The sequence below is a fragment of the Phyllobates terribilis genome, unplaced genomic scaffold (genome assembly GCF_046119375.1).
Source record: "Phyllobates terribilis strain yellow unplaced genomic scaffold, ASM4611937v1 Scaffold_3__8_contigs__length_932513732, whole genome shotgun sequence".
Taxonomy (NCBI): domain Eukaryota; kingdom Metazoa; phylum Chordata; class Amphibia; order Anura; family Dendrobatidae; genus Phyllobates; species Phyllobates terribilis.
In genome coordinates, this window is record NW_027362763.1 from 582,965,840 (window position 1) to 582,984,185 (window position 18,346).

General features: G+C 48.2%; 1 protein-coding gene across 1 annotated transcript in view; it reads right to left on the reverse strand.

The window, feature by feature from the left end:
* Positions 1–18,346, reverse strand: part of LYST (lysosomal trafficking regulator) — a 789,135-nt gene that overhangs the window by 240,025 nt on the left and 530,764 nt on the right. The window contains exon 35 of the mRNA XM_073671457.1: positions 11,268–11,364. Within this exon, the coding sequence (XP_073527558.1) occupies positions 11,268–11,364 (97 nt within the window). The remainder of the gene's footprint in view (positions 1–11,267; positions 11,365–18,346) is intronic.

Consider the following 18,346-nt stretch of genomic DNA (forward strand, 5'->3'; position numbering starts at 1 on the left):
GGTGCCTCTCTTCTCGCCAGAGACCGGGGCAGGAGTGAGGCGTCGGAATCGGCACATGCGCATAGCGCTATAAGGGGCCATGTTACTGAAGACACATTTGCAGTGTGTCTTCAGCAAAATGGCGCCGGACAGAACGGTATGGGCACGCGCGTACTCCGCCGCCACATTCCTTCCCCGGCCTCCGGCAGAACGGGACACAGCGCTGGAGCACAGGGAAGGAAAGGTGAGCATAAGTGTTTATTTTTTGTATGCGTGCAGCGTGATAGGGATGAGCGGTGCCATACATACCAGGATTGGGGGGTGAGGAGACCATGCATACCAGGATTGGGGGATGAGAGGTGCCATGCATACCAGGATTGGGGGGTGAGGAGACCATGCATACCAGGATTGGGGGATGAGAGGTGCCATGCATACCAGGATTGGGTGGTGAGGGGTGCCATGCATACCAGCATTGGGGATGAAGAGGCCATGTATACCAGGATTGGGGATGAGGAGGCCATGCATACCAGGATTGGGGGATGAGAGGACCATGCATACCAGGATTGGGGGTGAGGGGTGCCATACATACCAGGATTGGGGGGTGAGTGGTGCCATACATACCAGGATAGGGGTGAGGGGGTACCATTCATACCAAGATTGGGGGGTGAGGGGACCATGCATATCAGGATTGGGGGATGAGGGGGCCATGCATACCAGGATTGAGGGATGAGGGGGGCATGCATACCAGGATTGGGGGATGAGGGGGCCATGCATACCAGGATTGGGGGGGTGAGGGGACCATGCATACCAGCATTGGGGATGAGGGGTACAATACATTCCAGGATAGGGGTGAGGGGTTACCATACATACCAGGATAGGGATGAGGGGGTATCATGCATACCAAGATTGGGGAGTGAGGGGACCATGCATACCAGGATAGGGATAAGGGGGTACCATACATACCAGGATAGGGATGAGGGGGTACCATGAATACCAGGATTGGGGGGTGAGGGGATCATGCATACCAGGATAGGGATGAGGGGGTACCAAGCATACTAGGATTGGGGGTGAGGGGACCATGCATACCAGGATGAGGGGTACCACACATACCAGGATTGGGGGGTGAGGGGACCATGCATACCAGGATAGGGATGAGGGGGTACCATGCATACCATTATTGAAGGGGTGAAGGGACCATGCATACCAGGATTGGGGGGTGAGTGGACCATGCATACCAGGATGAGGGATGGGGTGCCATGCATACCAGGATGAGGGGTACCATACATACCAGGATAGGGATGAGGAGGCAATGCATACTAGGATAGGGATGAGGGGTGCCATACATACCAAGATTGGGGGATAAGGGGGTATCATACATACCAGGATTGGGGGATCAGGGGGTATCATACATACCAGGATAGGGATGCGGGGTACCATGCATACCAGGATGAGGGTACCATGCATACCAGGATAAGGGATGGGGTGCCATACATAACAGAATTGGGGGATGAGGAGTGCCATGAATACCAGGAAAGGGATGAGAGTGCCATACATATCAGGATTGGGGGATGAGGGGTGCCATGTATACCAGGATGAGGGGTACCATACATACCAGAATAGAGATGTGGGGTGCCATGCATACCAGGGTGAGGGATGGGGTGCCATGCATACCAGGATGAGGGATTGGGTACCATACATACCAGGATTGGAGGTTGAGGAGTGCCATGCATACCAGGATTGGGGGATGAGGAGTGCCATGCATACCAGGATTGGGGATGAGGAAGCCATGCATATCAGGATGAGAGATGGGGTGCCATGCATATCAGGATGAGGGGTACCATACATACCAGGATAGGGATGAGGAAGCCATGCATACCAGGATGAGGGATTGGGTACCATGCATACCAGGATTGGGGGATGAGGAGTGCCATGCATACCAGGATTGGGGATGAGGGGTGCCATGCATACGAGGATTGGAGATGAGGGGTGCCATGCGTACCAGGATTGGGAATGAGGGGTGTGCCATGCGTACCAGGATTGGGGATGAGGGGCGCCATCCGTACCAGGATTTGGGATGAGGGGTGCCATGCATACCAGGATTGGGGATGAGGGGTGCCATGCGTACGAGGATTGGGGATGAGGGGTGCCATGCGTACCAGGATTGGGGATGAGGGGTGCCATGCACACCAGGATTGGGGATGAGGGCAGCACATAAGAGGATGGAGGAACAGGATTGGGGAGCACAAATAGCAGGATGGCGGGCAGCACATACCAGCATGGGAGACCATATACCAATAAAAATGCTCACCACCCGGGCGTAGAATGGGTTCAATAGATGATATATATATATATATATATATATATATTGAATTGGCCAATTTATGCGCTAAAAACCTTCATTTTTTGTAAGTACTTGTTGCTTAGTTAAACAGTTTAGATCTAATATTTTCATTGTTAAGATGTATCTTGGCCATATGGAGTGCTGCTGCATTCTTTTGATATATTTTATAGTTACAGCAGCTGGCACCAGTTCACATTAGGAGGTGCTGGTCAGGTTTCTCTGGTTTGTGTGTATATATATATATATATATATATATATATATATATATATATATATATATATATAACTATATATATATATATATATATATATATATATATATATATATATATATATATATATATATATATATATACACATACACAGTACAGACCAAAAGTTTGGACACATCTTCTCATTTAAAGATTTTTCTGTATTTTCATGACTGAAAATTGTACATTCACACTGAAGGCATCAAAACTATGAATTAACACATGTGGAATTATATACTTAACAAAAAAGTGTGAAACAACCGAAAATATGTATTATATCCTAGGTTCTTCAAAGTAGCCACCTTTTGCTTTGATGACTGCTTTGCATATAGAAGATAGACAGAGGAGAGGGGGTCGTCTTACTTACCTCTCCGACGACCCCTGATACCTTCCAGGACCTGGGGTTGCTATGGCAGCTGGAGGTCACATGACCGCCTCCAGATCTGCCATATATGGTGTCCTGCCTGGCTCAGCCTGCACCTGAGGCCAGGCAGGAGACTCTGACTGTGAAACAGTCAGCGAAGATCTCATGTAATGTAATACATGTCTATTACATTACATGAGATCAGTGATCAGAAAGATAAAAATTAATGTCCCACACAGGGACTAAGTAAAAATGTAAAAAAAGTAAAAAAAAATGTTTTTAAACTGTTTAAAAAAAAAATCACAAAATAAATAAAAATAAATAAATAAAATATTAAACCAATAAATCCGTATATTTTTACAAAACCAAAAAAAGTACACATATTTGGTATCGCCGCGTGCGAAACAACCCGAGCTATAAAACTGTCACACTAATTAACTCCTTCTGTGCACACCGTAATAAAAATAAATAAAAAACGGAGCAAAAAAATATGCTTTTTCATCATATCGCCAAACAAAAAGTGGAAAAAAATGCGATCAAAAAGCAAAATAGAAATAAAAATGGTACCGCAAAAAAAAAGCCGCCATACAGCTCCATCAGCCGAAAAATAAAAAAGTTATAGCGCTCAGAATAAAGCAATGCAAAAAAAATATTTTTTTCTATAAAATTGTTTTATTGTGTAAAAGCGCCAAAACATAAAAAAAAAATACAGTAAGTGTAGTATCGCTGTAAACGTACTGACCCGAAGAATAACGCTGCCTGATCACTTTTACCACACGCAGAACGGCATAAAAAAAAACCTCAAAAAACAATTCCTGAATTGTTGGTTTTTGTTAATTTTACCTCCCAAAAAACGGAATAGAAAGTGATCAAAAAATGTCACGTACCCAAAAATGGTAGCAATAAACTCGTCCCGCAAAAACCAAGCCGTCACATGACTCTGTCGGCCGAAATATGGAAAAATTATAGCTCTCAAAATATGGTGATGCAAAAACTAGATTTTGCAAAAAAAAGCGTCTCTTAGTGTGTGACAGCTGTCATAAAAACCCGATATAAATCTGGTATCTCTGTAATCGCACCGACCCGAAGAATAAAGTAATCTCATCACTTATACCGCACGAGGAACGGAGTAAAATATAAATAAAACCAATTCTTCACCTGCTACTGATTTGTTTATTATGTCTCCCAAAGATCGCAGTAAGGCTCTGCTCACATTTATCCTGCGCTCTGCGCTGAGCACTTACACCAGAGTTTCCGTGTAAATCTCTGAAATACGTGATTCAGCCGGAACCCATGACGGAAGATTCCCTGTAATGAGGCAGATATAGGCCACTGTGGATGCCGTCTGGCCTGTGATCCCACGGTGTCATTTGTTTTAGGCGTGCATAAAAGTGCGGTTGGCCACAGTTTTGTGCACTTCTGAAAAAAAGGACACCGCTAAACAGAGGCCAGACGGAGTCCAGAGTAACTCTGCTGCCTCATTACAGTGAATGGATCCCACAGGGGTTTCATCTGAATTACATCACTTGGAAATTTAGATGGAAACCCCGATGTAAGTGCTCAGCCTAGAGCGCCAGATAAATGTTACGTAAAATGTTCCCAATAAAAGCTTCAACTCAGTCCTCAAAAAAAGCTAGTCCCCACTCAGGTCCGTCATCTGTTAGAAATATAAGGGACTTCCAAGTTACTGGTAGCAGAAAGGCTCTGGAAAAGTGAAATGGCCCTTGCCCCCCAAAAGAAATTCAGAAAATGTTGTGCTCCCAAATCCAAATGCCTATTGTACAATAATTTGTTCTCCAATTGTCAAATAGCACTCCCCCCCCCCCCCCCCCAGATCTCGCCGTATGGCTAAGCGGTACGATACAGCCACATATGGGGTATTGCCACTTTTAGAAGAAACTGTGTGACACATTCCGGCACCATTTCTACCCATTGCCCTGTGTGAAAATGTAAAATCTGAGGGTAAAACATTTTTTTGTGGTAAAAATATAATTATGCTTTATTCACTGCTCAATATGGTATAAATTTAAAAATTAAAAAATACTCACTACTTCCCTAGATGAATTCCTTGAGAGGTGTAGTTTACAAAATGGGGTCACTTGTGGGGGTTTCTGCTGTTTCGGCATGTCAGCGACTCTTCAAATGTGACATGGTGTTTGCAACCTATCCCAGCCAACATAGCGCTCCTTTCTCTTCCGAACCCTGCCGTACACCAAAGCAGTGGTTTTCCCCCACATATGGGGTATCGGCGTACTCAGGAGAAATTGCACAACAAATTTCATGGTGCAATTTATCCTATTACCCTTATGATAATGCAAAATTAAGGGATGAAAAACGTTTTTGTGGGAAAAATGTGAAAATTTTATTTTTACAGCTCAATATTATAAACTTCTGTGAAGCACGTTGGGGTTCAAGGTGCTCACCACACATCTACATAAGTTCCCTAAGGGGTCTAGTTTCCAAAATGGTGTCACTTGTGGGGGGTTTCCACTGTTTAGGCACATCAGGAGCTCTCCAAACGCAACATGGCGTCTGCTAATTATTCAGACAAATTTTACATTCAAAAAGTCTAATGGCGCTCCTTCCCTTCCGAACTCTGCAGTGCGCCCAAACAGTGGTTTTCCCTCACATATGGGGTATCAGCACGCTCAACAGAAATTGCACAAAGAAATTTGGGGTCCATTTTTTCCTGTTACCCCTGTGAAAAGAAAAAAAATTGGGTCTAAAGTAACATTTTTGTGAAAAAGTTAAATGTTCATTTTTTTCTTCCACATTCCAAAAATTCCAGTTTAGCACCTGAAGGGTTAATAGAGTTCTTGAATGTGGCTTTGAGCACCTTGAGGGGTGCAGTTTTTAGAATGGTGTCACTTTTGGGTATTTTCTGTCATAAAGACCTCTCAAAGTGACTTCAAATGTGATGTGGTCCCTAAAAAAATGTTTTTGTAAATTTTGTTGGAAAAATGAGAAATCGCTGGTCAACTTTTAACCCTTATAACTTCCTAACAAAAAAAAATTTTGGTTCCAAAATTGTGCTGAAGTAAAGTAGACATGTGGGAAATGTTATTTATTAACTATTTTGAGTGACATATCTCTCTGATTTAAGGGCATGAAAATTCAAATTTTGAAAATTGCTAAATTTTCAACATTTTCGCCAAATTTCTGTTTTTTTCACAAATAAACGCAAGTTATATCGAAGAAATTTTACCACTATCATGAAGTACAATATGTCATGAAAAAACAATCTCAGAATCAGGGGAATACGCTGAAGAGTTCCAGAGTAACTACTTCATAAAGTGACAGTGGTCAGAATTGAAAAAATTGGTCCGGTCACGAAGGCAAAAACAGGCTCTGACACGAAGTGGTTAATAAATAAAAAAAAATAAAAAAAAACAGTGGGGGTCACTCGTAACTTTCATAATCAGCAGAGGGAAAGCTGAGGGCTGTGGGCTGACGTTAACATTCTGGGAAGGAGACAATATCCATAAAGGTTCCCGGGCTATTAATATCAGTTCACAGTTATCTGCGCAACCTTTACTGGTTATTACAGGGGAGACGGCCGTTAACCTAGATTTATTCAAATTGAGCACCCAGCCCAGATTCTCTAAGATGGACATCACTATTTTTAGATGCTTACTACATTTAAGGGCCGAATTACCAACTATCAGGAAATCATCCAGATAAGGGATAATTAATATGTCATGTTCTCTGACATGAGCCATTACCTCTGCCACAATTTTGGTAAATACCCGGGGGGCTATGGTTAAACCGAACGGCAGGGCCCTATATTGAAAATGCTTGATGATCCCATCTATAACCACGGCCACTCTAATATATTTCTGATAATCTGAATGGATAGGTACATGGTAATAGGCATCTTTCAAATCCAAAACTACCATGTAACAATCTGGAAACAGCAACTTTATTGCTGACTTTATCAATTCCATTTTGAAGGTGAGGATTATCAGGAATTTATTCAGTGCTTTTAAATTTATAATACACATGAAAGAACCGTCCGGCTTAGAAACAAGAAAGAGAGCGGAGTAAAATTCCAACCCTCTTTCGGGCGCCGGGACCTCCACCAGGACTGCTTTATGAATAAGGTCCAGTACTTCTTCCTGAAGAACGAACTGTTCTGATATAGAGGAACGGAAGGGGGTCAAGATAAACCTTCCACAAGGAGCTGCTTGGAACTGGAATCTCAGACCTGAACCTATCAGATTAAGGATCCAGTTACTGGCTGAAATCTTTGTCTAGGCAGGTAAGAAGCCAGTCAGCCTCCCCCCCTACCTGGGTTACAAGTCATTGACTCGATTTCTAGGCCTCCCGAGTGGAAGAAGACGTACTGAACAGAAGACCTCTACCTTTGGGTTTACGGTCTTCCCATTTATCCTGGTCTCTCTATGGCTTTTTACGTACAAATCTTCTCCTGCGAAGAGACTGCTTATAGGCAGGCATGGACAGGCTAGGGAAACCTTTCTTCCTGTCGCTTGCTTTGTCTCGGATTTCATCCAGGACTGGACCGAAGAGATGTTCCCCTTCGCAAGGTAAAGCACAGAGTCTAGTTCTAGCCTGGATGTCACCCGGCCAACACTTGAGCCACAGAGCCCTGTGGGTTGCATTAGACATGGCGGCCGATCTAGCAGCTAACTTAACCGAGTCCGCTGAAGCATCCACTAGGAAGGCTGCTGCCCCCTGCATGAGTGGGATACTAGACAAGATCTCTTTCCTGGATGTATTGTTTTCTAAATGAGACTCCAGCTGATATAGCCATATCATCAAAGAACTAGCTGTACAAGTCGCGGCAATTGCCAGATTTAAAGCCCCAGCGGTTGTCTCCCAGGTGCCTTTGAGAAACACATCCGCTTTTCTGTCCAGAGGATCTTTAAGAGCCCCCATATCATCAAAGAGGAGAGCTGACTTTTTAAAAACTTTAGTTATAGCTGCGTCTAGTTTGGGAGCCTTCTCCCAGGAGGAGGAGGCCGAGTCCTCAAAGGGGTACTTTTGTTTAAAGAATAGAGGGAGAGAACCCTTTCTTTCTGGCTTTTGCCACTCTCTATGGATTAGATCCTGAAGTTTATCTTTAAACGGAAAACATTTTCTGTTCCTCTGCCCGAGTCCTCTGAACATGACGTCTTGGACTGACTTCTCTGGTCTGGAGTCCGTAATGCCCAAGGTTGAGCGGACCGCTTTAACCAACAGGTCAACTTCATTTAACGAAAAGCAGTGCTGGCCTGAACCACTATCCGAGGATGAGGAGGATGAAGAAGATGAATCGCCAGAGTCCACCTCCTCGGCTGACGATAGGGAATAATCAGGAGTTGGGGAGACCTCAAAGTTAGCTTCCTTCCTCTCAGACTTTTTAGAGAGGACTTAACTAGGGATTTTAAGCCTGAGGCGAAACTAGAGGTCTCATGTGCCAAAGTTTGGTTTATGCAGAACATCCACAGTCTTTTGGAATATGAGTCCGCCAATACGGCCTCGCATAAGGCACATTGCTTGTGTTTAGCTTTGGAGGTACACTTCTTCCCCTAAACGGTTAAGAAGGGACACCGTATTACCTAAGGGAACTTTCTCGAAGATCACTTACCCAGAGCTCAAATAGCCGGTACTGGTTTAGCTGGAGGACCTTTCTCAGCCAGGGGATCGTAACTAGGGGCTGCAGATTCGTCCGTCCTGTTAGAGTCTCGATAGCCGGACCGGGTTCGCCTAGCCGAAGTCAGAGAATTGCTGGTGACTCGGGGGGGTCGTGGGGCTCCCCAGGCGACGGCTGAGATGGAGAAAGTGGTGGCCGATGGATTTGCTGTTGCACGTCTTCAGAATCCATTAATAATAGAGACCTGAAGTAGCTGGGAAGTCTAGAGCAGCGATATCTCGACGCTTAGATAGTAGCGTCTGCTTCCCCTTAATTCCCCCTCTTTATTTTTTCGATCGCCATCTGCTGGTTGGAGGGGATATTGCAGCGCTCTCCTGGCGTCTGCATGCACGTGGATCGGACTTCCTGTCTGGTCACATGACCGCCCCGACATCATCATACACGCCGCCAGCCTAGTAAAAGATCGGAAGCATGCGGAGCCGCCGCATTCTCCGGCGCTGAACATAGAGGCGCAGCTCCTGCAATCGGCGCTTTCTCCCTCCAGCAGGCTGCTCCAGACAGGGACACAGCACCAGCGTTCACCTGCTGCTAGGGGCGGTCCTACCCCAGCTGGGGCGCAGCTCCCTCAAGAGTCCTGCGCACAGGTTTGGGGCTGCCAACCCCACACAGGGGCGCAGACCCCCAATGCCGTGCCCACCTCAAGTTGGGGCTGCCATCCCCAGATAGGGTCGCAGCCTCTGCCATCACGCTTCATCTGGCTGGAGCTGCCACCCCAGACAGGCGCGCAGCTCACACAGCCCAGGTCACAGGACGGTACCGAAGCTGCTGATGCCAGACAGGGGCGCAGCTCGACAGCACGCTTCTTCCGGACGTCTTCACAGGTAAGCCTGTCAGAGGTTCCCTCCATCAAGGACAGGAAACCAAACTAATGCGAGAAGATAGGGCCGCCCCTTTTAAGCCTGTAAGTTTCCTGTCCTTGGTGGGTGGATCCCTTCTCTCGTGGTACTGTCATGGTCGACCGATAAAACCAGATTTAAACATTGGGCCATTTTCTGATAATACATCCTCTTTAAAGAGATATTCCCATCTCCAAGATCCTATCCCAATATGTAGTAGGTGTAATAATAATAATAATAGCAAATATCTTCAATTAGAAATGTAGTATAGTACTTTTTATTCGCTATGTCTCTTTCCTCATGTGCAGAGCATTGCAGGACCTTAGGTATCCATGGTTACGACCACTAGCAACTAGCTAACTAACTGTGACTTTATCAGTGGATGTAACCATGGATACCTAAGGTCCTGCGATGCCTGCATATGAGGAAAGAGACGCAGCGAATCAGAAAAATATACTACATTTCTAATTGGAGATATTTGCTAATATTACTATTATTACACATACTACATATTGGGATAGGATCTTGGACATGGGAATACCCCTTTAAAGAGTAACCGTCAGTTTCATTTTTCTTCATACAGAAATAGTATGCGTAAAAATAAAATTGCCGGCATGTAAATGTAACATGAGATATGATCTGTAGCAAAGAGTAACCTGCACTACATGTTATACTCTCATACTTTGTATAGTGAATATAATTACTGTGTACTGCTTACATGATAACAAATTGCTAATAACTAGTGTTGAGCAAGTATGTTCTGTTAACCCTTTCGCCAAGTATGCTCGGGCCGAGCTCTGAGTATTTACAGCTGCTCGGTGATATGGTTGAATCGCTCCCGTGTGCATAATTTGCAACTGTTTGACAGTTTTACTACATGTGAGGAATGTCTATTTCTTACACATTCCTCACATGTAATAAAGCTGTCAAATAGTTGCAAATCATGCACACGGGAGTGAATCAACCATATCACCGAGCAGCTGTAAATACTCGGAGCTCGGCCCGAGCATACTCGGAACAGAACATACTCGCTCAACACTACTAATAACCATTTTCAATAAAAAAAAATTGCATACAAACTTTGGACATCTGCTCTAGTGATTGTGGAGTCCCAGTCATTGGACTGTAAGGAATCAGACATTTTTTCATCTACCTAGGGAATAGGGGATAAATTGTAGTACAAAATCTTTTTATAGATTTAAAGGAAATCCAGTTAAAACCATCTCCTCATACATCTACATACACTCCTACAGGGCTCAATAAATATATTATCATAATTTCTTGTTTTTCTTTAAAAAGTTAGAACTATTGAAAAAAAAAAACAGATATTCAAAGGAGAAATCAAAGCTTGCAGATGAATGATCAGGATAAGAACAGTAATGAGAATAATCTTGAGTAGTGAACAAAAAAAATTTAAGCACAAAAAGTTCTATGCCTTCACTGCTGCGATTGTTCTACACATACTACACTCTTTTAAAGGATATCTGTCACCAGATTTCACAATCCTACTGCATAGATTACATCTGATAAGGCAGGTAGGTATACTTATTTTGAGAATCCATGTCAGAATGGTTGCATAACGCTGATATAAAAATGAGCATGAGTACTGGATTTCTCACTCTCATTTTGACATCTGGAGAAAAACTTAAAAAACGATTGCACAGCCATTCTGATATGGATTTTTTTCAAACACGTACCAATCTCATGGAGTCCAATAGATCTATTAATTAATGTATGCGGTTTGTATTTGAAAATTTAGCGACAGATCCGCCTTAAATAAGATGGAAATAAAAGTAAATTACCATAAATGAAAGGCTTTGTACATACAATTTAGAATGCTTACCTTATATGTTCACTTGCTGCTTTCTCTTTTACAGTAGAAGATAAAGAGGAATGTGTTTTGTCTTCAAAAAAGTATGACAGAGGTGGCTTAATAGATTCTGAAACCGGACAAGAAAATTAATTGAAAACAGCAAAATAACAAAATCATAGGAGGAAAAACAGTAATAATAATGGCAGTGACTAATATAAATTATGTACGATCTATAATATAATGGGAAATGCATGTCTGAAGCCTTTATAAGACTGCGCAAGCGCGACACGCCTGCGCAGTCTGGCTCCAGACAGAAGACCGCATGATGCCGTTACAGGTAAGAGGAGTGTGTATGGCGCCGGACATCACGGTATGCGTAGATACTCTCCGGCGCCATACTTACCTGACCGGGAGAAGCGTTGCCGCGGCGCCTCTCTTCGCCGGAGACCGAGGCAGGAGTGAGGCGTCGGAATCGGCGCATGCGCATAGCGCTATCTGGGGCCATTTTACTGAAGACACATTTGCAGTGTGTCTTCAGAAAAATGGCGCCGGACAGCGCAGTATGGGCACACGCGTACTCCGGTGTCACACTCCTCTCCCGGCCTCTGGCAGAACAGTACACAGCAGCGCTAGAGCACAGGGAAGAAAGGTGAGTATAAGTGTTTAATTTTTTGTATGTGTGTGCTGCGTGAAAGGGATGAGGGGTGCCATACATACCAGGATTGGGGTGTGAGGGGGCCATACATACCAGGATTGGGGGGATGCGGGGTCCATGTATACCAGGATTGTGGGGTGATGGGACCATACATACCAGGATTGGGGGGTGAGGGGACCATGCATACCAGGATTGTGGGATGAGGGGACCATACATACCAGGATTGGGAGGTGAGGGGACCATGCATACCAGGGTGAGGGGACCATGCATACCAGGATGAGGGGTACCACACATACCAGGATTGGGGGGTGAGGGAACAATGCATACCAGGATTGTGGGGTGAGGGGATCATGCATACCAGGATGAGGGGCACCACACATACTAGGATTGTGGGTTAGGGGACCATGCATACCAGGATTGGGGGGTGAGGGGACCATGCATACCAGGATTGGGGGTTGAGGGGAGCATGCATACCAGGACGGGGGGGGGGGGGTGAGGGGACCATGCATAACAGGATTGGGGGGTGAGGGGATCATGCATAGCAGAATAGGGATGAGGCGTACCATACATACCACGATAGGAATGCGATGATCCAAGATTGGGATGAGGGGTGCCATGTATACCAGGATTGGGGATGAGGGGTGCCATGCATACCAGGATTAAGGATGAGGGAGCCATACATACCAGGATTGGGGATGAGGGGTGCCATGCATACCAGGATTGTGGATGAGGGAGCCATACATACCAGGATTGGGGATGAGGGGGCCATGCATACCAGGATAGGGATGTGGCGGGCCATGCATACCAGGATTCGGATGAGGGGCCGTGTATACCAGGATAGGGATGAGGGGTACCATGTATACCAGGATAGGGATAAGGGGTACCATGTATATCAGGATTGAGGATGAGGGACCCATGCATACCAGGATAGGGATGAGTAGTGCCATGCATACCAGGATGAGGGTGAGGGAGCCATGCATACCAGGATTGGGGATGAGGGAGCCATGTACACCAGGATTGGGGATGAGGGAGCCATGCATACCAGGACTGGGGATGAGAGCCATGCATATCAGGATTGGGGATGAGAGAGTGATGCATACCAGGATTGGGGATGAGAGAGCCATGCGTACCAGGATTGGGGATGAGGGAGCCATGCATACCAGGATTGGGGATGAGGGAGCCATGCATATCAGGATTGAGGATGAGGGGTACCATGCATACCAGGATTGGGGATGAGGGAGCCATGCATACCAGGATTGGGGATGAGGGTGCCATGCATACCAGGATTGGGGATGTGGGGTGCCATGCATATCAGGTTTGGGGATGAGGGAGCCATGCGTACCAGGATTGGGGATGAGGGAGCCATGCATACCAGGATTGGGGATGAGGGGTGCCATGCATATCAGGATTGGGGATGAGGGAGCCATGCGTACCAGGATAGGGGATGAGGGAGCCATGCATACCAGGATTGGGGATGAGGGGTGCCATGCATACCAGGATTGGGGATGAGGGAGCCATGTGTACCAGGATTGGGGATGAGGGGTGACATGCATACCAGGATTGGGGATGAGGGGTGACATGCATACCAGGACTGGGGATGAGGGGTGGCATGCATACCAGGATAGGGATGAGGGGTGCCATGCATACCAGGATAGGGATGAGGAGTGCCATGCATACCAGGATGACGGTGAGGGAGCCATGCATACCAAGATTGGGGATGAGGGAGCCATGTACACCAGGATTGGGGATGAGGGAGCCATGCATACCAGGATTGGGGATGAGAGAGCCATGCATAACAGGATTGGGGATGAGGGAGCCATGCATACCAGGATTGGGGATGAGGGGTGCCATGCATACCAGGATTGGGGATGAGGGAGCCATGCATACCAGGATTGGGGATGAGGGGTGCCATGCATATCACGATTGGGGATGAGGGGTGCCATGCATATCAGGATTGGGAATGAGGGAGCCATGCGTACCAGGATTGGGGATGAGGGAGCCATGCATACCAGGATTAGGGATGAGGGGTGCCATGCATATCAGGATTGGGGATGAGGGAGCCATGCGTACCAGGATAGGGGATGAGGGAGCCATGCATACCAGGATTGGGGATGAGGGGTGCCATGCATACCAGGTTTGGGGATGAGGGAGCCATGTGTACCAGGATTGGGGATGAGGGGTGACATGCATACCATGATTGGGGATGAGGGGTGACATGCATACCAGGACTGGGGATGAGGGGTGGCATGCATACCAGGATAGGGATGAGGGGTGCCATGCATACCAGGATAGGGATGAGCAGTGCCATGCATACCAGGATGACGGTGAGGGAGCCATGCATACCAAGATTGGGGATGAGGGAGCCATGTACACCAGGATTGGGGATGAGGGAGCCATGCATACCAGGATTGGGGATGAGAGAGCCATGCATACCAGGATTGGGGATGAGAGAGCCATGCATAACAGGATTGGGGATGAGGGAGCCATGCATACCAGGATTGGGGATGAGGGGTGCCATGCATACCAGGATTGGGGATGAGGGAGCCATGCATACCAGGATTGGGGATGAGGGAGCCATGCATACCAGGATTGGGGATGAGGGGTGCCATGCATATCACGATTGGGGATGAGGGGTGCCATGCATATCAGGATTGGGAATGAGGGAGCCATGCGTACCAGGATTGGGGATGAGGGAGCCATGCATACCAGGATTGGGGATGAGGGGTGCCATGCATATCAGGATTGGGGATGAGGGAGCCATGCATACCAGGATTGGGGATGAGGGGTGCCATGCATACCAGGATTGGGGATGAGGGAACCATGCGTACCAGGACTGGGGATGAGGGGTGACATGCATACCAGGATAGGGATGGGGGGGGGGCATGCATAACAGGATAGGGATGTGGGGGGGCCATGCATACCAGGATTCAGATAAGGGGCCATGCATACCAGGATAGGGTTGAGGGGTACCATGCATACCAGGATGAAGTATGGGGTGCCATGCACACCAGGATAAGGATGACGAGTGCCATGCATACCAGGATGGGGGATGAGGGGTGCCATGCATACCAGGATAGGGATGGGGGGGCATGCATACCAGGATAGGGATGTGGGGGGGCCATGCATACCAGGATTCAGATAAGGGGCCATGCATACCAGGATGGGGTTGAGGGGTACCATGCATACCAGGATGAAGTATGGGGTGCCATGCACACCAGGATAGGGATGACGAGTGCCATGCATATCAGGATGGGGGTGAGGGGTGCCATGCATACCAGGATGGGGGGTGAGGGGCCCATGCATACCAGGATGGGGGATACCATACATACCAGGATAGGGATGAGGGATGGGGTACCATGCATACCAGGATAGGGATGAGGAGTACCACACATACCAGGATTGGGGATGAGGGGTGCCACGCATACCAGGATTGGGGGTGAGGGGTGCCATGCATACCAGGATTGGGGGTGAGGGGTGCCATGCACACCAGGATTGGGGGTGAGGGGTGCCATGCACACCAGGATTGGGGGTGAGGGGTGCCATGCATATCAGGATAGGGATGAGGGGTGCCATGCATTACAGGATAGGGATGAGGGGTGCCATGCATACCAAGATAAGGATGAGGGATGCCATGCATACCAGGATAGGGATGAAGGGTGCCATGCATACCAGGAATGGGGATGAGGGGTGCCATGCATACCAGGATTGTGGATGAGGGAGCCATGCATACCAGTATTGGGGATGAGGGAGCCATGCATACCAGGATTGGGGATGAGGGAGCCATGCATACCAGGATTGGGGATGAGGGAGCCATACATACCAGGATTGGGGATGAAGGGAGCCATGCATACCAGGATTGAGGATGAGGGAGCCATGCATACCAGGATTGGGCATGAGGGGTGTCATGCATACCAGTATTGGGCATGAGAGGTGCCATACATATCAGGATTGGGGATGAGGGAGCAATGCATACCAGGATTGGGGATGAGGGAGCCATGCATACCTGGATTGGGGATGAGGGAGCCATGCATACCAGGATTGGGGATGAGGGGTGCCATGCATATCAGGATTGGGGATGAGGGGTGCCATGCATATCAGGATTGGGAATGAGGGAGCCATGCGTACCAGGATTGGGGATGAGGGAGCCCTGCATACCAGGATTGGGGATGAGGGGTGCCATGCATATCAGGATTGGGGATGAGGGAGCCATGCATACCAGGATTGGGGATGAGGGGTGCCATGCATACCAGGATTGGGGATGAGGGAGCCATGCGTACCAGGACTGGGGATGAGGGGTGACATGCATACCAGGATTGGGGATGAGGGGTGCCATGCATACCAGGATTGGGGATGAGGGGTGCCATGCATACCAGGATAGGGATGAGGGGTGCCATGCATACCAGGATAGGGATGTGGGGGGGGGCATGCATAACAGGACAGGGATGTGGGGGGGCCATGCATACCAGGATTCAGATAAGGGGCCATGCATACCAGGATAGGGTTGAGGGTTACCATGCATACCAGGATGAAGTATGGGGTGCCATGCACACCAGGATAGGGATGACGAGTGCCATGCATACCAGGATGGGGGTGAGGGGTGCCATGCATACCAGGATGGGGGATACCATACATACCAGGATAGGGATGAGGGATGGGGTACCATGCATACCAGGATAGGGATGAGGAGTACCACACATACCAGGATTGGGGATGAGGGGTGCCACGCATACCAGGATTGGGGGTGAGGGGTGCCACGCATACCAGGATTGGGGGTGAGGAGTGCCATGCATACCAGGATTGGGGGTGAGGGGTGCCATGCACACCAGGATTGGGGGTGAGGGGTGCCATGCACACCAGGATTGGGGGTGAGGGGTGCCATGCACACCAGGATTGGGAGTGAAGGGTGCAATGCATATCAGGATAGGGATGAGGGGTGCCATGCATTACAGGATAGGGATGAGGGGTGCCATGCGTACCAAGATAAGGATGAGGGATGCCATGCATACCAGGATAGGGATGAAGGGTGCCATGCATACCAGTAATGGGGATGAGGGGTGCCATGCATACCAGGATTGTGGATGAGGGAGCCATGCATACCAGGATTGGGGATGAGGGAGCCATACATACCAGGATTGGGGATGAAGGGAGCCATGCATACCAGGATTGAGGATGAGGGGTGTCATGCATACCAGTATTGGGCATGAGGGGTGCCATGCATACCAGGATTGGGGATGAGGAGTTCCATACATGTCAGGATTGGGGATGAGGGAGCAATGCATACCAGGATTGGGGATGAGGGATCCATGTATACCAGGATTGGGGATGAGGGAGCCATGCATACCAGGATTGGGGATGAGGGAGCCATGCGTACCGGGACTGGGGTTGAGGGGTGCCATGCATACCAGGATTGGGGATGAGGGAGCCATGAATACCAGGATTGGGGATGAGATGTGCCATGCATACCAGGATTGGGGATGAGGGGTGCCATGCATACCAGGATTGGGGATGAGGGGTGCCATGCATACCAGAATTGGGGATGAGGGGTGCCATGCATACCAGAATTGGGGATGAGGGGTGCCATGCATACCAGGATTGGGGATGAGGGGTGCCATACATACCAGGATAGGGATGTGGGGGGGCCATGCATACCAGGATAGGGATGAGGGGTACCATGCATACCAGGATAAGGTATAAGGTGCCATGCATACCAGGATAGGGATGAGGAGTGCCATGCATACCAGGATGGGGTTGAGGGGTGCCATGCATACCAGGATGGGGGTGAGGGGCCCATGCATACCAGGATGGGGGTGAGGGGTGCCATGCATACCAGGATGGGGTTGAGGGGTGCCATGCATACCAGGATGGGGTTGAGGGGTGCCATGCATACCAGGATGGGGGTGAGGGGCCCATGCATACCAGGATGAGGGATACCATACATACCAGGATAGGGATGAGGGATGGGGTACCATGCACACCAGGATAGGGATGAGGAGTACCACACATACCAGGATTGGGGATGAGGGGTGCCAATCATACCAGGATTGGGGGTGAGGGGTGCCATGCATACCACAATTGGGGGTGAGGGGTGTCATGCATTCCATAATTGGGGTGAAGGGTGCCATGCATATCAGAATAGGGATGAGGGGTGCCATGCATACCAGGGTAGGGATGAGGGGTGCCATGCATTACAGGATAGGGATGAGGGGTGCCATGCATTACAGGATAGGGATGAGGGGTGCCATGCATACCAAGATAGGGATGAGGGGTGCCATGCATACCAAGATAGGGATGAGGGGTGCCATGCATACCAGGATAGGGATGAGTGGTGCCATGCATACCAGGATAGGATGGTGGCGACAGGATGGGGGCAACACAAATACCAGGAGTGGGGCAGCACATACCAGCATTGGAAACCATATACCAATAAAAATGCTCACCACCTGGGAATAGAACG